Source organism: Rattus norvegicus, chromosome 1 (genome assembly GCF_036323735.1).
Source record: "Rattus norvegicus strain BN/NHsdMcwi chromosome 1, GRCr8, whole genome shotgun sequence".
NCBI lineage: Eukaryota > Metazoa > Chordata > Mammalia > Rodentia > Muridae > Rattus > Rattus norvegicus.
Genome location: NC_086019.1, coordinates 209259366 through 209284674, shown reverse-complemented (window position 1 = coordinate 209284674; position 25309 = coordinate 209259366). Strand labels below are relative to the sequence as shown.

General features: G+C 50.8%; 1 protein-coding gene across 11 annotated transcripts in view; it reads left to right on the top strand.

Moving 5' to 3' along the window:
* Ano1 (anoctamin 1) overlaps positions 1 to 25309 on the top strand; it is a 148659-nt gene that overhangs the window by 44739 nt on the left and 78611 nt on the right. For all 11 annotated transcript variants that reach the window (NM_001107564.1, XM_063264124.1, XM_017589235.3 and 8 more), the window contains exons 2-3: positions 13305 to 13450; positions 22623 to 22955. In NM_001107564.1, the coding sequence (NP_001101034.1) occupies positions 13305 to 13450; positions 22623 to 22955 (479 nt within the window). The remainder of the gene's footprint in view (positions 1 to 13304; positions 13451 to 22622; positions 22956 to 25309) is intronic.

Below are 25309 nucleotides of genomic sequence, written 5' to 3'. Positions count from 1 at the left end.
ACAACTGAGATGAACTGTAGCAGTCACACAGTATCCTGTCTCTCCAAACACACAGGTCATGATGTCATCACCACCCTGCTGTCTTTGGTCTCTATAACTTCTGGGGAACATTCAGCAAAGTCAGTATCTTTCTCCTTGGCGGTGTTGAACCCTTTCCCCTTTGTTTGCATCTTCACTCATGGTTACAATTTGAATCTGACCTCACCATGACACACACACACACACACACAGACACACACCTCAGACTCAGAACACACAAACATACATCAGACTCAACACACACATACACACACACAAACACACACCTCAGACTCACACTTTTGAGCACTTGCTCTCCAGTGAGTGACAATGCTTTGGGAGGTGACAGATCAGTTAGCAGAGGTGAGAGAGCAATGTGAAGCTAGCCCAGTGGTTTTCAACCTTCCTAATGCCCCTTTAATATAGTTCCTCATGTTGTGGTGACTTCAACCATAAAATTATTATTATTTTTTTGGTTCTTTTTTTTTCGGAGCTGGGGACCGAACCCAGGGCCTTGCGCTTCCTAGGTAAGCGCTCTACCACTGAGCTAAATCCCCAGCCCCCATAAAATTATTTTTAATGCTACTTCATAATTGTAATTTTGCTACTGTTAGGAATTGTAATGTAAATATTTTTGGAGATAGAGGTTTTTCCAAGGAGTTGCAACAGACAAGTTGAAACCCACTGGACTAGAGGGTCTTGATTCTGGCCCATGGTCTCCTGATCCACTGTGACAAGCCTTGTTACAACCACACACATACCAACACACACACACACACACACACACACACACACATACACACACACACACACACACACACTGTTTGGCAAGGGCCCTCCTACCACATCAGTACCAGGAAGCCTTGAGCTGGAGTAAGCCTTTCTTTCACAAGTTGCTTTAGTCAGATATTTTCTTCAGAATGGATGAACAAAGCTCCCGGTGCCCCTACCAGGCTGCACCACACCTCCATGTGCATCCTCCAGGTCCACAAGCTTCTTTCTCCAGAACTCTATGCGGCTTCATGGTGTCCATTCTGCAGTTTGAGCCATGATCTTCATATCCCCGGCATCTTGCCCTCCCCTTTTCTCCCTCCAGTGGGATCAGCTGCTGGACATCCCGCCCTGCCTCCCTGCTTTCTTACCTTGTTTCCTGTGGTCCGGCAACAGCTTTCAGTGCTAAGATTCTCTCCTCGGCCACCTTTCTGGCCAGTGCTTTCTTCCTGCCTGTCCAGCCTGTTGTTGGCTCTGTCTCTCCCACCCTTAGTTTGGGCTCGAGAAGTTGAGTCTGGTTCTGTCTGTGGCACTCCCCATGGTGGGGTCTCCCCTCAGTCCCTTCGTCTTGATTTATCACTATTCGGTGTGTTTTCCTGAATCTAAACTGATTGACTGATCTTGAGAGGGTTTCTCTGTGTAGCCCTGGTTAGCATGGGACTTGATATGCAAACCAGCCGGCCTTAAACTTACAGAGATCCACCTGCCTCTGCCTCTGGGGTGCCGGGAAGGTGAAAGGGCATTCGCCATCATGTCCAGTGATTTTTTTTTAAGTTGTATCTCATTACAAGAGGAGAATGGAGAAGCCCGGGATGGAGTTGGGCCTGTCTGTGTTGAATGTCTAGGCAGAATAGGATGAGGCTCCCCTACTGAGGCCTGGTACCTAGCAGCCAGAGTGATTTTTTTTTCCTTAAAGATAAGCTCAAATTCCTGTTAATGGAGCTCTTACCATGGGGGTCAGGGCCCTGTGCTAGGAAGGGAGCCGTTTGTCTGGTGCTCTGGGTGTCCACTTACATGATAAGGGAGAGACTAGGTCCTAAGAGCTGCAGCAATCTGGAATCAGGGCTCGGACCCCAGCTACCCGTGTCTCTGTGCCTCCACAGCCTTTGTTCTGGAGAAACACAACCTGGCTGTGCCTGCCACTCTGTCTTTGTCTGTTTTGTTCATTTTATTAAGGTCCCATCCCAGACCCCATCAACACCAGGTGACATGAGAGGGTCCTGCAGGTGTAGCCAGGCGGCTTCTTCGTCTCACTCTCAGCCCTGGGTGCGTCTAGACGCTGGTCTCTTATTTCATTCTCTTTCTTTGATCTTAAGAGAAGATCTTTCAGTGCTTTGGGAGTAAGCAGGGGCAGACTCGAGGATCCTCCCACGGCATTCTCTCCCAGCACACCGTGGCTGTTTTGTGTTCAAAGCTGAGCCTGGCTGCAAAGGTTCTCTGGCCTTCCCACCAGGGGGTTGGGTGGGGGGAGGTGAGGCTGGACTCAGCCCTTCCTTGCCCCATCAGCACAACCTAGGGCTGACTCAAGGGACTGGAGTTCAGTGCAAAGTATTGGGTCTGTCTATAGGAGGGGGTCTGGAGGACTTTGCCCTACAGAGGCTGTGGGCCATCAGCCAGCCCCCTGCCTCCGCACAGCACATACCAGGAAGAGTCTGGTACGCACTCCCCCACCCTCCTTCTGCCGATTCCCCAGGGACCAGATTCTTATCTGAAAAGCTGCCTTCTCAGGCCCCCAGCCACCCCCTCCCCGTGGATCTCAGCTTAACCCTTCTCTCTTCTCTTCTCTTCTCTTCTCTTCTCTTCTCTTCTCTTCTCTTCTCTTCTCTTCTCTTCTCTGTCTCTCTGCTTTTCTGGAAAAAGCATTCAGATGGAGGTGAGCATTAGGTGACTCCTCAGTCAGACAGGTGTCACCACTCCCCCATCCATGCTGTGGTTGCCTTCAGGGGCAGGGAAGGGGTGGGCCAGGCCACACTAGCAGGACAGAAAGGACTTCTTTGTTCCTAGTCTCCAATCTTCTTCCTTCTTCCCTTTTCCTTTGCTTTGCTATGGGAATTTCTTCCTTTTCTTCTTCATTTCCTCCTTCCCAAGACGTCTGTGAACCTGATGTGGTGGCATGGCTGAGAAAGGAAAGTCATTTACACTTGAGTATAAATTACATCGAGACTGCCCATTCTCAGAACGTTTGTTATCTAAGTCTCGGTGGGGAATGAGAAATTCTGGGCTGCATCGCAGATGTTCCGGGGCATAACAGGAAGAGATGGAGGAGGCTGATCTTGGGAAGGAACTTCCAGAGCCTTGGCAGTCGTGCTTACAAGCTGCCCTGAGTCCTGGCTTGGTTCGCTCACAGGTCATGTTCCAGCACAAGGATTCTGAAAACACATGGCTGAGTCGAACTTGGAACCTGGCCAAAGGTTGGGGGTGAAGGGAGCTGGGCCTGCTGTGCTGGGCCAGACAGAGGAGCATTCTAGGAGACCCTACTACATCCTCGTTTTCTCTTCTTCCTCCTGGAGGAGGAATCCATGTGGCCCCAAGCACCTGTGGAGAGTTTGTGTGAGACAAGCAGAGCTGTCTTCTGACTCTTTGCAGGCGCATTGTACCGATTCCAGAAAGGCATCCACCCTGTGCACTGAGGACATACAGCCAGAGAACAGGGTTTCTGGTGCCCAGAGGTTGCTGGGAACAATGGGGGGATAGAGGGGTGCAGACACAGGCATGCTGTGGCCATTCCCAAGGCCTCTCGTTCTCAGCCTCCACCAGAAAGAGAACTCTGCTTCTCATCTCTGACAGACCTCGTTTTGTATATCGTGTGTGTGCACATCTGTATATGCATATGTGTGTGTAGGTAAGCATGCATACACACTCCTAAATGTGAAGGTCACAGGTCAACCTTGGGTGTTCTTTCCCAAGAGCCGCCTGTCTTTTTCTGTGCCAGTCTCTCATTGAAATCAAATGCCAGTCCAGCAAGTCCCAGGGTTCCACCTGTGTCTGCTTCCTGTGATTACAAGATCAAATCATCATGCCCAATTTTTTATGTGATGTTGGGGATCAAACTCATGTCCTGACTACCAGATGAGCCATCTCCCCAACCCTTCAGACAATCCTTTAGCTCATGCGAAAACAGTGTTTCCCTCCTTTCTCCCTGAGTCTTGCACCATGAGCCTATGAAGAACTCTTGGAAGGGAATCAGTGTGGGACACTGTCATTCTCACCTTCTAGGCTGTGCACCTTGCTCTTAGATGGTGCCTGTCTGCTCTAAACTGACATCAGCACTCGGGGAAGGCTTGGCATGTGGGCCGTGGGTCCTGTAATCTTGGAAAGTTGCTTAGCAACAGCTGGCAAAGGTGGGCACAACATAGCTTGCTCACCTGGTCCCCACTGCCTTAGCCCTGTCATCCCCACAGCCCTGACCCCTATGTCCCTAGTCCATATGGCCTTGGTCCACACTTCCCTGATCTATACCACCCTGGCCTATACCCTGGTCCACACACTGTGGACCTGGTCTTGGTCCACTCCTCCCTGGTCCACACTGTCTTGGTCCACACACTCTCTTGACCCACACCTCCCTGGTCCACACCATCTCAGTCTACACTGCCTTGTTCTTTACCACCCATCTACCCTGTACTTGCCTCCTCCAGGTCTTGCCCCATAAAACATGAGTGTCTGAGTACCCATTGTCCTGGTTCCCGGTGACACTTCGAGGCTCCACTGAGAAACCCTCTGCAGGCCTCAGAGTCATGTTGCCCTTTCCTTATCTTACCTGCCCACTTCACAGCATGTCCCTCAGTCTGGGCCACTGCAGGCTCCCTATAGCCATCTCTTTTCCTCTAGTCACAATGGCTGCATACAGTAAGGCTTTAATAGGTGCACTGACTGCCCCCTCAGAGGACCATGCTTTTTCTCTCAGAAAGAGCAGGCCACTCCCTCCAAGGCTAGGGAAAGCCACTGAACTGGCTGACCATGACCTGGGTATGGCAGCTGCCACCAGCAGCCTCCATGGCTCTCTGAAAATGTCAAGACAACACGCCATCCTGCCTTGGGGAGAATTCCACTGGCTTGGAGCTGTTGGGTGGTTTGCAGACAGATGGCATTCAGAAGCCGGGCTCTGGTCCTGAAGCACCGTGATTTGTGCTTTCCTCAATCTTTGCTTTACTTTAAGACAGGATCTCAGTAAGTTGCCCAGGCAAGCCTCTAAGTCACTGTGTAGCACAGGCGGGCCCAGTGCTCTCTACTCTCTGCCCAGCACTTGAGGTCTGTGCGGCATGCCTGGCTAGCCTCCCACAGACGTTTTACATAAGGCCAGACCCAACTGGAACTTGAGCATAGGTTCCAGGGAAGAAGATGAAGGACTTTGCTCTCCCAGACCTGAGGGAACACTGGCAGCTTGGCAATACATCTCAGGCTCAAGGGAGCAACCAGGAGAGCTCCATTAGACATCAGACACTCAGACATGACATTAGAGGAGAGTTAAATGGCTTCTTGGGTCCATTTATATAGCTGATGGGATTTTGGCTTAAGACCCCTCGGCGAGAAAATGAGAGAGTGGGTGAATGAATGAATGAATGATGCAGGAGCTCAGATTTAACTAAGGCACCCGTGAGTGATAGTTGTTGATAGAATGGATCTCTCTCTCTCTCTCTCTCTCTCTCTCTCTCTCTCTCTCTCTCTCTGTGACACCTTTCTGTGGGCCCACTCCACCCTGACTCCCACCCAGGCTGAGTGGCCAGATGAGACCCCTGCAGTCCATGCTGGGGACAGGGAGTCCGCACCAGTCCCTACCCTGATATGGAGGCAAGACAGCCAGTGGTGTGTGCACTGAGGTTCCTACCTCCTACGGTGGGTCTTGAACTTCTGCAGCTGGGCCAACGGGTAGACTTGGTGAAGGAAGAACTCTGTCCACAGATGTCAGGGATGCTCCTGCAGCCAGCCTCTAGGCAAAGGTGGCTTTCTTACATCTGTGTGGCCTAGATAAAAATCTGATTAATTAAAAAGATAATAAGAGGCCCCTAAATATGCCCACAGGCCATGCAAAAGGGCAGTTCTGAATCAGATGCCTTCTCGCTGATGAGCCAAACAGACTCAGCTGAGTTCACAGCCAAAACCTTAGGAAACCTAGGACCATGAAGAACAGACTGGAAAGCCACGTGCCTGGTCTCCTTTGAACAATCAGGAAAGGGTACCAGCTGAGGTGGTTTCTGGCCACACATGGCCTGCAGTCCCAGGAAACGTGGCTTTCTAAACCAAGAAGCTCTGAGAGTGTGAGGCAGCCGGCACATTTCCAATCCGTAAGAAAAGAGAAACCGGAGGAAAAAAAATCTGTTAGTGAGTGCTTACGGACGACATGTTGAAATTTAATTTTTTTTAATTTAATGAACTGCATGAAATGAGTTGTTCCTTTGACCTGTTTATTTTTACTCCACTAATGTGATTGCCAGAGTATCTGAAAGCAGAACTTCCATGGTCCTGTTGGGAAGAACAGGCACAGTACCTGACTCCTCCGTGTTCCAGAATGTTCTGTCAAGAGAGGGAGATTCTGATGCCCCAGCATTGGGTAGGAAGGGCTCATGGCCTTGTCAGTGGGAACTCAGGCTCATTAGTCCCTCTACCCTGGAGACCGGCTCCTGGAGGGTGAGGTCAGCCCATGGAAGGACAGGACAGGCTAGGGAGCCACTGTTCATTCTATCTGGGGAGGAAGCCTAGAATCTATCACTAAGGCTGGGAGTCACCTGGGGCATCTGGGTCATGGTGGTGAAGTTCACCTGACTGCCCAGGCAGGGCTCCTGATATCACTGTGTCGCTGTGATGGAGATCAGTCTCTTTCCCACCTTGTCCTATCACGGAAGAGGGTAATTCTGGTCCTGAACCTTTCATGGCTCCTCCCTTGCAAGGCCCCAGGAGGGGCAGGGGTGTGAATCTACTCACAGAGGGCCACAATCAGGGTAAGACCACAAGTTAATATTTGTAAAGAGCTCAGCTTAGGGCCAGCTCGAATAAGACAGCTTGTTAAATAAATAAGCACAAATGAAGAAATCACACAGGGTGCCAAACACTAGCTTGCAGAATGCCTGTGACCGGGCCTGCTGGGGCAGCAGCCAGCCCAGGCGCCTGGGAAGAGGGAGCCAGGGCTCGTGGAGCTGAGCTGAGTCAATGTCCCCATCCCCACAAGAAAGGCTTCCCGGAGGAGGCCACAGGAGGCTGGCGAGTCCTAGCCTAGCCTGGGCATGTTTTCAAAGGTTTTTTTTTTTGTGAGTTCCCAAGGATCGGGATGAGGCAGACACAAGGAGAGGCTGGACCTTCTCCTGAGACTGACAGTCCCGTAGACTCTGCAGGAACTGCAGGAACTGCACCGTCCCCTCACTGGGAATCCCCTCACACTGGGCATCCAGCTTTGGCTGCATTCCAGGGCTGGTGGTTCTGGCAGCTGGGCAGCTCTGCTGGGCGCTGATGTCATGAGAGGGAAGGAAATGATTGACATCCCATCTCCCTTAGCAACAGCCTCGTCTAGATCTTTACACACTCAAGTCACTTTCAGCCATGCCATCTGCTTTGTTTGGCCTCTGTTTGGTCCTTCCACGAGATACCACCCTGACTCATGTGTGGCTCACTTTCCCCTGTTCCTGTCTCTACCCTCAGGCTTCTGTGAGTCACCAGCAGTTCTTAAGACCCCCCTTCCTTTTTTCTTTTCTTTTACTTTCTTTCTTTTCTTTTTGTACATTTATTTATTTAGTACAGTGATTCTCAACTTGTGACTCAAGACCGCTTTGGGGGTCAAATAACCTTTCCACAGGGGTCACATATCAGATACCCTGCATATCAGATATTTATATTATGATTGATATAACAGTAGCAAAATTACAGTTATGAAGTAGCAATGAAAATAATTTTATAGTTGGGGGTCACCACAACATAAGGAACTGTATTAAAGGGTCAAGGCATTAGGAAGGTTGAGAACCACTGATTTTGTGTGTGTGTGTGTGTGTGTGTGTGTGTGTGTGTGTGTGTGTGTGTGTTGTGCTCAAGTGTGTGGAGGTCAGAGGACAAATTGCAATAGTCAGTTACCTTCTTCCACTTTTCGGGTCTTTGGGATTGAACTTAGATGAGCCAGCCTAACTGCAAGTGGCTCTACCTGCCTAGTCATCTTGCTGGCCCAAAGATTTTCCTTTGATAAATAGAATTGTAAGGTAGATTTTCTTTTTTGACATGCAGTGGTCTAGGTTTAAGGATGAGGGCTCAATGGTTAAGAAATCTTCCCGGGCTGGGGATTTAGCTCAGTGGTAGAGCGCTTACCTAGGAAGCGCAAGGCCCTGGGTTCGGTCCCCAGCTCCGAAAAAAAAGAACCAAAAAAAAAGAAAGAAAGAAAGAAAGAAATCTTCCTGCTCTTATAGAGGACCTGAGTGAGTTCTGTCCCTAGCACCCACACTAGGCAGTTTACGACCTCCTATTCCTCTGGATCCAATGCCTTTTTCTGGACTCGGTGGACAACTGCACTCATGTGCCCCACATTTACACATAGACACCCACATACATAGAAAAATAAAATAAATCATCAGATTTGAGGATGAAAGGGAAGTTTAACAAGTTAAACTCAAGGCCCCACACATGCTGGTGAGTTTTTGTAGTTCTGAAAAAGATTCTCATGTAGCCCAGACTGCCCTCCAAATCCCTGTGTATAACCTTGAACCTCTGACCCTTGGCCTCCATCTCCTGAGTGTTAGGAATCCCAAGATGCGATTCTCTCTCTGTCTCTGTCTCTGCCTCTCTCTGTGTCTCTGTGTCTGTCTGTCTGTCTGTCTGTCTGTCTCTCTCTCTCTCTCTCTCTCTCTCTCTCTCTCTCTCTCTCTCTCTCTCTCCAGTACTGGGGCCGGAATTCAGAGCTTTGGCATGCTGAATAAACTCTCTACCAACAGCAGCCTCATTCCTCATTCCCATCCCTTAGGTCCCTCTTAATACAGAACTCTACGGGGAGGAGAGGCTGTCTGCTCAACCTCTAACATCTGCACCTGTGCACGGCAGGGGCGCTCAGCAGGCCCTGGTGAGAACCAGCTTTACTCTCCTGCCTGACCTTTAAGTCAAGTGCATTGGCTATCAGGCCAGCAAGGGTGACTTCAGAACGCTTGTCAATCTGGGGGCATCTCAGGGATGTCTAACAAGGTCTTGAGACTGTTTTCAGATGTCACAGAGGAACCAACAGGAGGGAGTACTACTGGTTTCTACTGGATAGAAGTGACCAAAGACATAGATGTCCCTGGGGTCAAAGAATGGTCCCATCCCAAATGTCATGGGGGCGGGGGAGGGATGTTTACCTTTGCATTCTTGTTATCAAATTACCTGAGAAAAATTTAAAGGGACAGACTGTTTATTTGGACTAACCACATCAGAAGTGTCCATCATGTTGGACAGGGTGTGATTGAACAGAAGGGCTCACATCACAGCAAACAAGATGCAAAGAAAGAGTCTGTGAAGAATCTAAAGCCAGGTCCAGCCCCAAGGACAACCCTCATGGCTTATTTTTTCCATCTAGGCCCAGCCTCCTACCTCTCACCATCTACTAGTCACTCCATCAGATTATGAACCCATCAAGCCACTAATTAGGTCTAAACCCTCAGGAAATGCTTTTGTGTAACTTTTCCTGGGGAGATATGAGCAAATGCCCATTTACCCTAGATAGAGCACTGGCAACATGCCAAAGAAACTACCAGAGTCTAGCTCAGTAGACCAGTGAGCTTATTGGGGTTATTTAGAGGAGTATATGTGCAGAGATACTTAAATAGGAGCATGATGGCTCAAAGGAAGCTTCATCATTGAAAATCTCACCACAGCATGAATATCTCAGGAGGCAGCATCCCTGGAGTTCCTACATGACTTGCATGCAAATATCTAAGCCAGTGAAGAAGTCTCCTCTCCCCAGTCACTGTTCTGCTTGTATAACTCTGGGGAAGGGCCTTGTGAGTCCTGTAAATTTTAGGGTTTTCCTAGGTCTCATGAGTTTCCTTTACTCTCTGAGTCTTTAAGGAACTCCTGGAGAAGGAATGTTTCAATTGAGGAAACAAAGCTATATTATAACCACCTCTCGCAGAGACACCCAAAAGGACAGTCTACCAAAAAGAGCAGAGACTAAGACATGGTGAGGCCTTGCAGTCAATTATAAGGAGTTGGGTTTTTGGTTGAGCCCATGGTCTTTGTGACCAGGCATCACCTCTCTCAGGTGCAGAAGCCCACTTTGTGTCTGACTTTGTAAAAGCTCACTGCTCCTCTCTCTGAGCTACAGATGGCTATGTGCTCAGACCTGTGATGCAGGGCAGGATGGGGGGCAAGAGACTCCTGCTGTGTAGGCAAAGCTAAGGAGGCCAAGATAAAATGCCATGGGAAAGTCTTCCCTCCAAGCCTTGCACAAGGCACTTCCTTCTTACCCCCTTACCCCCTGCACCCTGCCCCACACACACCCAGGACTAGAAATGTCAGCAAAGACACAGGTGTTTGTTGGTTCCTGGCATCAAACACCAGTCAGGGTGATTCAGGAAGGCAAGAGTCCCATCGTAAAGAGCACCCTGCAGCCAGCCAGGAAGGCCATAATTACTAATTAATGAGGGGATTAGTCTCAAAGACAGAAGCTGGCCCTTGGGGTATGGTGTGATAAAATCTGCTGCAGTCTGCAATGAACAAGACTTGTTTCTACTTTGTTACTCCAAAGGGGGACAGTACCCCTTGTTTGGTTTAATTCTTTTTTGTTGTTATTGGTGGTGGTGGTGGTCCACAAGATTTCAAGACCCAAGAACTCTGGGCCTGGGCTTTGGGGACCTGGAGACAGCATGTGTCCTGTAGTAGCTCTTGTCTCACTGTTCTGATAAAACACAACTTATGAGAGGAAAGGTTTCTCTGGTTCACAGTCCACTGTAGGAAGGCAGGGAGACAGGAACATGAGAATGGTCATGTTATGTCCACAGTCAGGAAGCAGGGGGATGAACACCGGTGCTCTGCTTGCTCTTATCTTTCATTCACTTTAGGACCCCATCCCATGGAATGGTGTCCTCCACATTTAAAGCAAGTCTTCCCATCTCAGGTAACCCAATCTAAGCTCTGCCCCAGGCATGCCCACTGGTCTGTCTCCCGGGTGATTCTAGAATCTATCAAGTTGACAGCCAGCATCAGCTATCTCGGGATTCTTTCCAGCCCATTCATCTTCCAGGCTCACACTGTGTGGAGGCCACTCCCTGTCCCCTCTGCCCTTGCTGGGTCGTCCCTGAACTGCACACTCAGAAGCCTTGGGGATGGGGTAACCAGAAGAAGCAGAGGGTGGAGAAGAAGAAAATATAGTCTCCCAAGCAAACAGGTGTAACCCCTGGCCAAGGCAGAGCAGAGAACCAGGCCAAACCCTGAAAGAAGAGCCTTAGCTCAGCTTCCTACACCATGGCCAGGGGCTGTCTGGGGAGAAGACAGACAGCTGCCACATCTAGAAATGGTCCCCAACCCCAAAGCTTCCAGGAGCTTTGGGAACAAGGCCAGGAGGCTACATCTGCCCTAGCCCTCCCTCAGGGTTAGAGGAAAAATGTCACTTCCCAAACACATGAGAAGACCAGAGTTTCTTGTCATGTATGCACATACACACATGCACGCTTACACACGCACACGCGTGTACTCATACATATACACATGCACACACATGTACTCATACATATACACACATGCACACACATTCTCACACATAAACATATAAACCTGCACACATGCATGTACTCACATATGCACGTGTGCATGTGCACACACATGTGTGCACACTTTATTTTTAGCATCAAAGTTCCACCCAGTACATCACACATGTAAGTATTCTACAACCGAGTCACACCCCTGGCCCTGATCAATTATACTTTTTTTTCTTTTAAAAGAAAAATCATCCTTTGTTGGATCCTGGGAAATCCCTGACACCTGAACATAAATTTAGGAGGAGGAGGGTGTGCTCCGGTTACACAATGCCAGTTGTTTATCAACAACAGTATGAAGTTACATAATCCTGTGTGTGACTGTATGTCTTTCCAGCCCAGTCCCCTGGCACAGTGGAGGGTGGTGGGGGAGGAGAACTGTTTGCTGCTGGGACTGGGCCAACTTAATGCATTTCTGAAATCCCACTTTAAGGGCACTTGGCACTTGGGTAGCTCAAGGACCCAGTAACCTTTTCAAAACCTCTCCAAGTTCAAAGACTAAGAGTTAGGCTAAACGGGGGCATATGACTGGCAGAGAAGGGGTAGTCAAGACAGTGACAAGATGGCAGTCACATGGCTAAGCACACACAGCAAGGGAAGGAAGGGCTCGGTGATCACACAGAGACCTGTCTGTGAGCCTGAGGAGGTGCTGCTTGACTCCTTGGATTGAAGTCTGGAGCTGCAGCCCAACACTTCCTGTCTTTCCTGCCCATTCCACCGCTCTAGATACCGCCTGGGGATCACCAGAGGCTGTGTTAATGTTGGTGACTTTGCCTGGTGACTTCTGAGGGCCTTGAATGTTCCCCCGAAGCTTCAGGACCAGCTGGTGGGAGTGTCAGCTGCGGGAAGCTGGTAGCCCACCAGACAAGGTTCCTCAGCACTGCAACCGAGGTTCACTGAGAAAGGAGGCTGGAGAGCCCAGAAGGGTGTCCTGTGGGACAAGCGCTCTGATGCCCACCAGAAAGGTAGAAGAAAGAGAGGCCACCCTGCAGGGCAGGTGGCAAGTGTGGCCCCTGCAGAGACTCAATCAGGACAGCAGCTGCTCCTAGAGCCTGACTCCTCCTTTTCTCCCTTATCCTCCCTCCCTCCCTCCTCCTCCTCTTCCAACCCCAGAAGGGAGACTTAAAAAACACCTACTGTGTGCAGGGACCCTGCTAGGTTCTGAGGTGAGAGGAGATGCAGCTGGCCTTGGAGGGTCAGGTCAGGGTGCTCTGCAGCCTCCTTAAGTCCTTAAGAGAAAACAAAACCAAACCCCACCAACCAACCCGGCAGCATTTAGGAGTTAGCTGACATCCACTCTCTCCCCTGTGGAGATTGTCTAAAAGTTCACTTGTCGGGGCTACAGTACTTGGGAGACGATGGTGGGGGAGGAGATCTACACAGAGGTGGGTACCTGGAGAGACTCAGGAGGGGTCCCAGGTGAGGGCATTGTGGTTAATCTGCCATTTCCTTAGAAAAGAGACCGCAAAGTTAGCTCCCGGGCCTTTTTATTTAAGGTGTGGTCTGGGGCACTTTCCCTTTGAGTAAGAATCCCTTCCACCCTCAAAATTTAAAAACAAAACTCTAAATGGGCTCTGACCCCGGGTAAAAATAAAACTCAGAATCCTTTCTTCCTGTGTTTAAATTTCTTCGGAAAATCTGACCCGCGTGGCCGCCGCCCCTGCGCTTATATCTTTAAGGCGGAGCCGGCGCGCGGCCAAGTTCACGGCGCGCGGGCGCCCTCGGGACGGGCCAGGTGGCGGCAGCGCCCGGGAGGTCGCAAGGGAGGAGGGAGCGGCCACGTCCCGTCCGCGCCAGGCCAGCACCGCTTCTCCGTTGCAGACGCCACCGGGGCTGTGGATGGGGAGCGCGAGGCCACCATGAGGGTCCCCGAGAAGTACTCGACGCTCCCAGCGGAGGACCGCAGCGTCCACATCGTGAACATCTGCGCCATCGAGGACCTGGGCTACCTGCCGTCCGAGGGCACGGTGAGTTCGGGTGCGGCCACGGGCGACCTCTCCACACCGCGCAAGGCTTTGGGGTTCCCACCCACGCACGTGCGGCGGGAGCGCGCTGCTGCTGGGACCAAGTGCACGCGACCGGCTATACTCTGTGCGTCCTCCCACTCGCGGAACGCGGCGCCTGGGGTCCCCAGAGTGTCCCTGGGTCTTTGCAGAGCCTGGCCCAGGATTTGCAGCGTCCCTGAGGTTCCCCTCAATGCTCTGTCCCGGGTCCCCAGAGTGTTCCTGGGGTCTCTGCAGCGCATTGCCAGGGGTCTACAGAGTGCTCTGAGGTATCTAGTGTCCTCGAAGTTCCGGCAGCGTTGGACCTGAGGTTTACAGAGTGTCCCCGAAGTACCCAAAGTGTCCCTCAGATCTTCACAGTACACTGACTGGGGTCCCCAGAGTGTACACAGTGCCCAACTCGGGGTTTGCAGTGTCCCTGGGGTCCCAAAATTGTCCCTCTAAGTCTTTGCTGTTCCTGGGGTCCCTAGAGTGTCCCAGGGTCCCCACAGTTGCCCAGCCCGGGGTTCCCAGTCTCCTGAGCATACAGCCCAAACCTCCTTTCCAGGTCCTTAGCCAGGAGTAGCAGCGTGGTTGGGAGTAGAAATCAAGGGTAAGGAGACCACTGCGCCGCCACCCGGTGGGGCTCGAGTCCTGAGACTCCACCTGCCTTCAGTGCTTAGGTCTCCAGCCCAGCACAGCTGGCACATGCCACCCAGACTCAACCCAAAGATTGCCTACCTCGATCTGGTCCCTCATCCCCTCCCAGCGCCCTGGGCACAGGTAGGGAGCAGAGTGGAGCCAGTCACCTGGTTGGGGAACCCAGTTCAGAGGTCCCCTCTACCATAGCATTGCCAGCAGGATCCCTGGTGGCACCGTGTGTGTGTGTGTGTGTGTGTGTGTGTGTGTGTGTGTGTGTGTGTGTGTGTGTGTGTGTGTGTTGGTCAGGAGAGAGAGTTTGGTTGGTTTAAAGAACAAAGTTTCTCAAGGCCTGGGTGGGGGTGGGGCACTCCCAGCAGGGATCAAAGACCAAAGAGATTTTTCTCTTCTTTTCCCCCTACTCCAACCCCAGATCCCTCAAGGCCCCTTTCTAGGCTAAAGGCAGCATAGCTGTCCAGTGCCTCAGGCTCTAGCCTGGGGCTTGGAGTGGATGGCCCAGCTTGAAGGATTGCCCTGGCCTGTCCTAGCCTGGGGCTGGGAGCCTGAGGGCCTGGAAGCCTGAGGGCCTAGGTGAATAAACCCAGAGGCCTGATGGGAGCTTTGGCTTGGCAGTGTAGACTCAGGATAGACTTGACAGTCCTGGGGTCTCCACTGAGGGGCAGGTGGGGTTCTACTGGGTGGTACCAGAGTCCTGGGGAGACTGGACCAGGAACAGCTGTTGATGGACAGGCACCTTCCTGTCAAGTACAGGATGGAAACAACCTTAAGAGAAACAACCTTAGGAGCTCAGGGGGACATTTGAATAGAGCTGAGAGTTGGGTCTTACTGGGCCTTACTGGCCCCTGATGTCCCCTGGGTAACCAGAGAGAGCTAGAGACAGGGAGGGCTCTGCTCCTTCTGGAGCTTAAGGAGTTCTGATGGAATGCTCCTCTGTGTGACCAAGGGACAGATGCCCAGAGTTGGCTAACTGTGCTTGCTTAACTCAAAACAATGAGGACATGGTGTATGTGTTGTCGGGGCAGGTGGGGGAAGGGGGGCGTGCTGTTAATACGATTTGGGAAATTGAGACCCAAAGGGACTGGCAACTCCTTCTAAGTCACCTATCAGTTGAAAGACAGCTGAGAGAAAGCATAGCAAACCTGCCCGTGAATGGACATGGGGTATGGGGGTGTTGTAGGGGAGCTGGGTAGCATCCATGGGACCCAGAGGTGGGAACATGAGGATTCCAGTTAGAGGCACTGGAGAGCAGTGGTTGCCAAGGTAATACGGAGGTGTTATTGTAGAGGTCCCCATGGGAGGAGACATGAGTAGGAGCAAACAGAGTCTGAAAAAATGGCCCTGGGCACTGGCATCCCCATCCAGAGACCCATGTGCTCACACCTAGCAGCTACCAGTGCCCCGAAACCAAAGAAGTCATTGAGTTCTTGATCTCAATGTCTTCACAGTCCAGGAACACGTGGGTGAGCCCTGAGGAGGTTGGTGGCCCTTATTTTGCCCACAGCTTTTCCTAGATGCTTATACAGTGTTGCAAGCTAGGAGAGCTGTGGCTCTGGGTCCATATACAGGTCATACTCAGGGCCGCCGCCGTAACTCTGAAACCTGAGGTTCTGAGCATCCCCGTGCACTCCCGCCACTGCCACTGTTAGTCATCGGAGAGTCACCCAGCAGAGGAAGCTGAATGCTCTTGAAGGAGGGTGTGGGCCACACCTCCCTTCCTTAGAGAAACAGCCTTAGAAAAATAAAATCTCAGCCTAGACTGCAGCTCTCAGACTGTCCTCCTTACCGACTCTATTCTCAGGGAAAGTGGGCAGATGGCCCCCCCATTGTTTCAGTCAAGAGGTAAGACCAAGAGCATCTGGGAAGTCAGAGGCCAGGTGAACGGGACTGATTTCCTTCATTTTCTCTGTGACGATCTTTGAGTGCTTCAGTCTTTAACCCAAGTTCTCCATGGCCTGGGATACCAACACCCAGAAATACCTGCTGTGTGGGTGTCAGCCTGCCTGCTGGGACAAGGACATAGGCTACTTATCTGCCATCAGAAACTTCTGTTTATAGATTCCTGGACAAGCCCAGTGATCGGAAATGGATAGCTTGTGCTTGTGAGTCACACACACACACACACACACACACACACACACACACACACACACACGTCTGAAATAAAACTGAAGTTTTACACTGATATTCCCTGGAGTTGGGCATGGTGGCTTAACGTTCCAATCCAAGAGCTGCAGAATCTGCGGCCGGACACTGGCTGAGAGTTTGAGACCAGCCTGGGCTACAGATAGGGTTCGATCTCAAAAATCAACCAAAGGGTTGCTCCTCACCAGTCTAGAATCCAAGTCTCTTGACCAGAAGCAAGATCTCGAGTCTCTAATTTCATCTTTCCCGTTTTTAAAGAAGTTCCGAGATGTTTAGATGGCTTCAGAATCACCAGTATTTTTTTTATCACAGGCCATTTGAACTCAGCCTGCTCCAGGAAGCAGAGATGGATGAAGCACATTTAAGGTGTGAACACAGGGCCCTGCCGATGCCTCCCGCTCTGCCCAGTAGCTGGCACCTTCCTTGTTTGTGGTGCTGGGACAGAATCTGCTGTCCATCTTTCTCTAAAATCTCCTGAGGGAAGCTCTTTCTGGGAGCACCTCCCCCAAACACCCAGGAGACAACCCTAACACATTCAACCCCTGCAAGTGTCCCTCCCGTTCTCTGAGCCCACAGCACATAGTGGTACCTAGACACAAGCTTCTGTTGTCCATTTGTACATGAACACACACACACACACACACACACACACACACATTCATTCCACAACATCCCATTCAGAGATCACTAAGAAACCCCTTGCCTTCCACCGAGGTGCCCCTTTCTTAACCAGAGAGAGAACATTTAGAAGTTACATATAAAGCCCAATCTACATCTCTCCTGCTGCAGTTGACATAGTGGCCTCTTTGTCCTGCTGTGTCCCGCAAAGGGACATGCAGAGTCACCTGGTGCCTCTGCACCTTCTGTGGGACTTACCATGTCTTCCTCCATTTCTCAGGCACACCTCAGAACCAGCTTCCCAGACTCTAGGGGTCCCAGGCTGGTGCAGAGAGCAGTAGAAGTTGCTACTCACTAACACAGAACAAAGATGTTCAGTGATGTGAGGCTTTTCCTCACTTCATAAAGCCAACGCCTACATAGACAACAGACAGTTTTCTCAGTATAGCAGGACAAGTTACCAAGGGCCAGGCCCCTAGGAATGGCCACACCGGTGCTGGTGCCACATCCTTCTACCCACCCCAATTTGTCAGTTTTAAAATCTGAACCTGATTCCCTACCACCATTCTCTTATGGCTCCCTCTGACAGTAAGGTTCTTTTTCTCTGTCCCACCTGCATGTGTGTGTGCATGTGTGAGTGTAAGTGTATGTGCCTGTATATGTATGTGTGTGTATATGGTATGTGTGTGTATGTATGTATGTATGTATGTATGTATGTATGTATGTATGTGTGGTGTATGTGGTGTGTGTAGGTATGTGTATGCACGTGTGGTATATGTGGTGTGTATATGTATGTGTGTATATGTGTATGTGTGTGTGTATATGTGTATGTGTGTGTGGTATATGTAGCGTATATATGTATGTGTATGCATGTGTGGTGCATGTGGTGTGTGTATGTGTGTACATATGTGTTGTATGTGGTGTGTGTGAGTATATATGTGTCGTGTTGTGGTGTATGTGTGTGTGCGCATGTGTGGTGTATGTGGTGTGTGTATGTGCATGTGTGTCTATATATGTGTATGTCTGTGATATATATGGTGTGTTTATGTATGTGTATGCATGTGTGGTATATGTGGTATGTGTATGTAGTATGTATGTATGTACATGTGTGGTTTATGTGTTGTGTGTGTATGTATGTACATGTGTGGTGTATGTGGTGTGCATGTATGCATTTGTATATGTGGCGTATGTGTGCGTATGTGTGCGTATGTGGTATGTGTGTGTGTGTGTGTGTGTGTGTGTGTGTAGTCCCAGAGATTGGTATTGGGTGACTTACTTTCTCCCCACTTTACTTTTTGAGACAGAGTCTCTCATTGAACCTGGAGCTTGCCAGCTCAGCCAGACTGTCTGTCAGTGAGCCTGCCTCTGTTTCCCCAATACTGTGACTATGACCATGCTACACGCAGATTTTTCCTTGAGTGTTGGGGGTCTAAACCCAGGTTTTCATTCTTGTTCTCTCTTTCTCTTCATGCACCAAGTGCCCTGTGAGAATGAGCAGTCTGATGGGCCTGTGGTAGATACTTCATGGCAACACACTGAGTCCTTCTAGCAACACTGCCAGGGAAGCCCTGCTACATGAGGGAGGGCTTACTGGCTTGTGTCTCAGGGAGGTGAAACCATGACTGGGGCAGTCTACCAAACCATGGCTGAGCTGGTCTCTGAGCACAAGCAAGATAAAACCCACCTCGGCCCCCTGTGCTTTCCCCTGGGACTGGCAGAACTCTGTGGGAAGACCTCATAGGGCCATGTATATGGGAGGCAATTGCTCAAGTTGAATCTGGCCTTGCCTCACCTTGCAGAGTCCTTGGTGGCTCCCTGGGGTCATTTCCCTGTGTGTCTCACAAGAAGACTCTGTCCTTTTCTCTAAGTCTTGGCTATACATCTTCTTCAATGGTGGCCATTGTTCTGACTCTGGGTGCAGATGTGTCAGGGCAGTCCTTGGTCTGGCCTCTGGGGCTCATGTTGAGGAGAGTTAGAACTTCTTGGAAAGGCGGTCCACAGGAGACTAGCGTGGCACCTTGGATCCTAAACAAAGAAGTCCCAAAACCAGTTAGAAGAGGCTAAAGAAAGATGAAGAGAGGGAGAGAGAGAGAGGAGAGAGGAAAGACCGTGTGCATGCTAGGGGAGAAGGCGATAGGACAGGCAGGGCAGAGGGGAAATGAGGTCCCAACTTCAGGAAATTCCAGAACCCCTAGCCAGCCTGGTAGGATCCCAGAACTGTTTGGAAATGAGGTTGAGACCTCTGAGCCCCCGGGTAGATCAGGATGCCAGCAAAGGCAGGTGTGTCCTCAGCCACCCCCCTAGTCCCCCTATGCCCATCTTGGCTCAGCATGGCCTCAGGGTCTCCTTGTCTTCCAGGGCTCCCTATTGGGGCCTGGTTCATCATCCCCTTTAAGGCTCCTCCAGCAGCCAGCACCTAGTGACTTTGCACTTCTCTGCCCTTCCTGGGATTCTGAGAAGGACCTGCCCTTAGCCCCCAGGATGGAGCCTGGCTGCCAGTCATGCCCCTAGGCTCCTGGCCCATCCAGAACCCTAATCAACCAGGCTAATCCTCCTGGCAGGAGGCGGCCCCACTGACCTTCTAGACTCCCAGTGTTCCCAGGCTTGGACCTGGCCCAGCCAACTTCAGGGCCTGTAAGAAACCATTGAGCCCTCCCTGCCAGCCTCTGCTTACCAAACTGCCTGGTAACTCAGTAACTTCATGGCAGAATGGAGGCACTCTCCTGGTTATGTTCCTCAGTGCTAAGTCAGAGCTGGAATCTTAAGGTGGCGGGGTAGGGATTTGGTACCCACAGCATTGAGCTGGACACCTGTGGCCTACCCCCTCTCCCACATGTCAATCTTAGTTTCTTCCAGACTAAGTGGACCTAGCAGTAGTGTTGCCTCCATGTGTGGGACACTTGAAGACAGAGTGTGCCATTCTTAGAAAGTGTGTCAACATTTCTGTGAAGGGCAAAATATGCCTTGGGTGTGTGGATAGGATCCAAGACTAGGCCCAGCACCATACCTGCCCCAGACATAGGGCCTCTGTCCCCCTACAGAGACATATACTCATCTTAATGACTGAGAACAGATGTTCATATTCCCATAAATTTAGCTCTTTACTGGGCCAAAGTGTCACAGCCCTACTCCGGGGCTGTGGCTCAGTAGGTAGGCATGCACGAAGCTGAGTTCTAGTCTCTGTTCTGCATAAAACAGGCCGAGGCTACACATGCCCCAACTGCGCACCAGGAAGGAAGAGGCAGGCAAATTTGAAGTTTTAAGTCATTCTTGGCTACATAACAAGTCCCAGGCCAGCCTGGTCTAGGGGAGACCTTGCCTCAAAAGAACCAAATAACACAGAACCCAGCCAACCTTAGCCCTCCTGGGACCACACAGATATGAGGTGTCTCTGATCTATAGGCATCCAGGTGGTGTCACTCAAAGAGAACAGGGAAAAAACCCCTTAGGGGCCACTTTGTGTGAAATATCCACACTGCCCAGGCTCCTGTGGAGCTCACCAGGATGGGTGAGACCCCAGTCACTGTGGACAGAGTAGGTAGAACCCTACCAGTTTCTTGCACCTCTGGGTGCTTGGGTGGACCACAGGCCCTACTGTCTCTAGGAGATGTGGTTTTGAAATAAAGATGCTCAGTTGCAAGGTCATGACCCACCCACCCTGCTCTAGAGCCCCTCTCCCCTCCTTCCATTGTCTGGACCAGACTCAGCTCCACTCTGCCTCCCCTCTCCCTTGTCCCCTTTACAGCCCATTGTACCTCAGAGAACGGTGTTGTTCTGTTACTTCTGATGAAATACATGGCCCTTCAGAGTCACCTAGTAGGAGGGGACATTCTGAGGTTCTGAGTGGCCACACTGGGGGAGGTGAGCAGTGTCTTCTTGGCTGCTGGTATGTCAGGGTCCGGGTCAGATCAAGGCCAGGCCCCTGGGTATTGATGGAGCTTGAGTCTCTGGCATGGGCAGGATTTGATAAAGCAGCTTGGGGGACAGAGGTGATATGGAGCGAGTGGTGAATCCTGTGACTGGGGCTATAGTGACAGGTGTCCAGAGAAGAGAGCAGAACCCATGACTAATACTGAGAAAGGCATAATTTCTAGTACTATGCAGGGGAAACTGAGGCCAGGGCTGCACCCTGTGTGGAGGAGAGGGTTGGATCCCTGCCCAGCTTAGGATCTTTTGATATGGGAAGGGTTCTGGGAGGAGGCATCCTAGCTGTGGTACAGAAAGGGACATTTAGACAGCTGTAGTTGTTGGCCATTGTGTTGGGCCTCACATGGCACCAGGAAGATCTAGCTGGTGATGTCCTCCCCACCACTCTGCCCAGGACCAAGAGCTGGCACAGGGGGAAGGGTGGTGCTTCTGTGTAGCTGCTAAACTCTGAGAAAGAAACTGCTGTAATCAGGTGTTCAGGCTGGGCTGAAGCCAGCTCTGGAGACAGCTGGCAATTCCTCAGCCTGTGTCCCAGTCTGGATCGTGCCTGGGTCTCAGTCCTCATCCCTCCATGTCAGAGCCCAACATGGGGATTGGGTTTCTGAGGATCCAGGCTGAGTAAACAAGGGCCTCACACATTTGAGCTCTGATCATCCAACTGGCTGGTGGCCCTGAAGCCCTCATCATGCTGCCTGGATGCTGGCTGCCAGAGGTGGACACTGTGCCTTCAGATAACTGCATTCAGTTCTGCCCTACCTTGGGCTCTGCCCTACACGTGTGGACCACCTCCTTCCTGGGGCTTTCACTTCAGGGACTTTAGAGCAGATTTTTGCCAGGAGTCAGACAGGACCTTCCCATCCAAAGATCAGGAGATCCTGTTGGTAACCAGGCACATCTTGGCATCCTCACAGGAGACACAGACCTTCTTCTAGAGCGAGGACCCCAATCAGGCTCACAGTGGACATCTATAGGGGTAGCTGAACCTGGTGTGGCACAGTAGTAGTTCCAGATCCCTCAGATACTGAAACCCACAGATGCTCAAGTTTCATATACGATGGTTCAGTAGGGCTCGGGGTGGCTTGCCACACAAGCGAGTACCTGAGTTTGGATTCTCAGCACCTACATTTAAAAGCTGGGCCTGAGGACATATGTACAATCCTAGCACTGGAGAAGTAGACAAGAGGGATACTGGGCTCACTGACTAACCAGCCTAATGGGAGATATCTGGGTTTGGTGGGAGACCCCTTCTCAAAAAAGCAAGAAAGATGGGCTGGAGAGATGACTCAGTCGTTAAAAGATCTGTGTACTCTGTGCCCAGCAGACACGTGGAGGATCCCAACCATCTCTAACCCCAGTTTCAGGGAATCCAATGCCCTCTTTCTTCTGGCATCCACAGCCACGGCACACTCATGGTACACCTACATACCTTCAGGCAAGGAAACACACAAAAATAAACCTTAAAAAGAGAAATGAAAGCAAGGGAGACTCTTGTCGACTTAACAACATCTGTCCACATGTGCAAGAACAGGAGCGTGCGCACACCCAGGAAAAGGAGAAATAAGTAATAGGTGGGGTGTTTGCCTAGAACCTGTGCATGGGTTAGTGAGGAGGAAGTGGATGCAGGCATGAATAAACATTTTGTATCAGAGATTATATCTGCCTCCAACAAGTGGGACTATGAACCCTGGCATGTTTGTTGAGTGACCGAGAGCATGGACAGGTGCAGTACCCAGCTTGAAGCACGTTAGTTACCAGGAGGGCCCTAGAGAAACTCTCCACACTGAACGCATCTCTCTTTCTCACCTCACAGTTGCTCAACTCTCTGTCCGTGGACCCTGACGCCGAATGCAAGTATGGCCTATACTTCAGGGATGGCAAACGCAAGGTGGACTACATCTTGGTGTACCATCACAAGAGAGCCTCGGGTAGCAGGACTCTGGCCAGGAGAGGACTACAAAATGACATGGTCCTGGGGACCCGCAGTGTCAGGCAGGACCAGCCCCTTCCCGGGAAGGGGAGTCCTGTGGATGTGGGCTCACCGGAAGCCCCCATGGATTACCACGAAGATGACAAGCGCTTCAGAAGGGAGGAGTACGAGGGCAACCTGTTGGAGGCAGGCCTGGAGCTGGAACGTGACGAGGATGTGAGTGTGGCTTCGTGTTGGCTGGGGACGCCAGGTGGACCTGGGCTGGACAGGTCTGTTTGCACAAGGCGGGTGGGGGAATGTCACCTTTAGCTCTGCTCTTGTGGCCATAGTGGGCTAGAAATGACTTCTAAACAGTTCTGAGAAGTCCCAGGCCAGTCTCCTCCTCCAGCAACCACATCTGCCTGGGGCAGAGCGAGCCAGTGAGTGTGACCTTGAGGTCAAACCATTTCCTGCCTCTGTTCAGTACCCAGCATGGGAAGATTTGCTGGGTCAGAGGTGCAGAGTGTGGAGCTGTTCTGGGGGTTTCTCCTGGATGTCCTTAGCCTTCTCTGAGCCTCAACCTGTGAAGAAGAGATTGGATTGGTCTGTAGAATCTTGGGGTCCCTGCTCTGAAAGCCACATCTCCGTAACATTGCATTCAGGAAGTCTAGAAGTTTTGCTAAGGTTCTGGAAAGAACAAAGAATCTTCTGTCTCTTATGACTGCCTGCTGCTGTGGCAGTCGCAGAGAGTGGCTCAAATCATTGTAGCTTTTAATCACTCAGTCAGTTGCTGTGTGCTTCCTGGTTGACATCTTTCCCTCTCACTAGACAAGAGTATGTGGGGAAAGGGCCCTGCTCTGTAAGTGGAATGGGCAAGTATAATCCCAGTATTCAGACTAGCAAGAGGATTGAGAGTTCAAGTCCAGCCTAGACTACATAGCAAAAACTGTTTTAAAATTGAAAGGTGGGGCTGGAGAGACTGCTCAGTTGCTAGGGAGCTTGCCTTGTAAGCTCTAGGACCTGAATTTGGTCTCTAGAACCCATGTAAAAAAGCCAGGCACCGTGGTCACACTTGTAATCCCAGACCTGAGGATGAATATTACCTGAAGAATGACGGTTGAATTTGTCTTCTGACCTCCACACACACATCTGTACACACCCACTGAGACTATTGCCCAGTGTGACCCAGTCTCAGGATATGGCCCACCTTCTTGGGTCAGCTCCGCCTTGCAGATCCTCTCTGCTTTTTTCTGTGACAGTTCCTGAGACGCATGAGGAAATTGAGGGATTGGGCAGCAAAGGTTTGAGGCTGGCAAGGATGCAGAAGTCTTTACCTCCAAGGCTGGCAGCTAGAACCTGGGTGCCGCAGATCCTCTGTGACTTCTGTCACTTTGAGCAGGGCTGTGTCAGGCTTTCTCCTGTCCACTCAGGCCACCCTGGGGCTTTTGGAACATAGCACTGTCATGCCGAGTTTATTGTGCAAGTTGCTTTATTGCTGGAGGGAGGAGAGGGTCTTTTGGAGGCTGCAGGTCTGCCTCCCGCTGACATATCCAGTGCCCGCACTGAACTCCACGGCTATGTCTCTTTATATCTGTGAGTTTCTTTCCTGGAGCAGTCTGAAACTCCCAGGGGTGGGTCCTCTAACATCGGGTGTCTCAGATGGACCTGTCAGACCTCAACCTCTGACCTAGCCTTTCTGAACTGAAGGCCTCAGTTTCCCCATCTGGAGAATGGAGATAGCAACAGCCTTTACTTAGGGTTGGGCATGGAGTACATTGTAGTTGACTGTTTGCTGTTATGTCCAAGCCAGGGATGAGGGTCCACACCTGAGAGAGGACAAGATGGGGTATACTGAGGAAGCTGAGGGCAGCCTGGGCTAAAGCAAAACAGATAAAAGCAAGGAGGAAGAGGGGCGGGGGAAGGTGGAGGGAAGAAAGGGGTTTTAGTATGTGACAGCATCTCTCCTCTTTGCAATGAAAATCAAACACAGGGGCGGGAGTTGCTGACTCTTGTGTAGAAGACCTAGTTTTGTCCCTAAATGACCCCAATTTCACAGACAATTTGGCTCTAGAGCTGAATAACCCTTTGCAGCAGTTGGTTTGACCCTTTTAAAAAACAAAATATAAGGTGCTGGAAAGATGTCTCAGATGGTCTAGAGCACTGGCTGCTCTCTCACAGGACCCAGGTTCAGTTTCTAGCATCTACATGGCAGCTCACAACCATCTGTAATTCCAGGTTTGAGGGACCTGACGCCCTCTTCTGGCCTTCACAGGCTCCTGCACACACATGATGAGCGGACAGACATGCAGGCAAATACATAAAATTTAGAAAAAAATTGAAAAAGTAAAAAATGAAATATGGGACTGGGTGGAGCTCATCTGTGGAGAACTTGTCTGGTATGCCCAAAAGCTGGACTCAGTCTGGCACAAAAAGACAAAGAGTGTTGGGGGAGACCATGAGGGGCACAAGTATATTAGACAGTTCTGGCATATGTGCATATGTACATGTATGTATGTGTGTGTATGTATGTATGCATGTGCACATGCATGTGTGTGTATGTGTGTTCTTGTGTATGTGTGTGTATGTGTGCA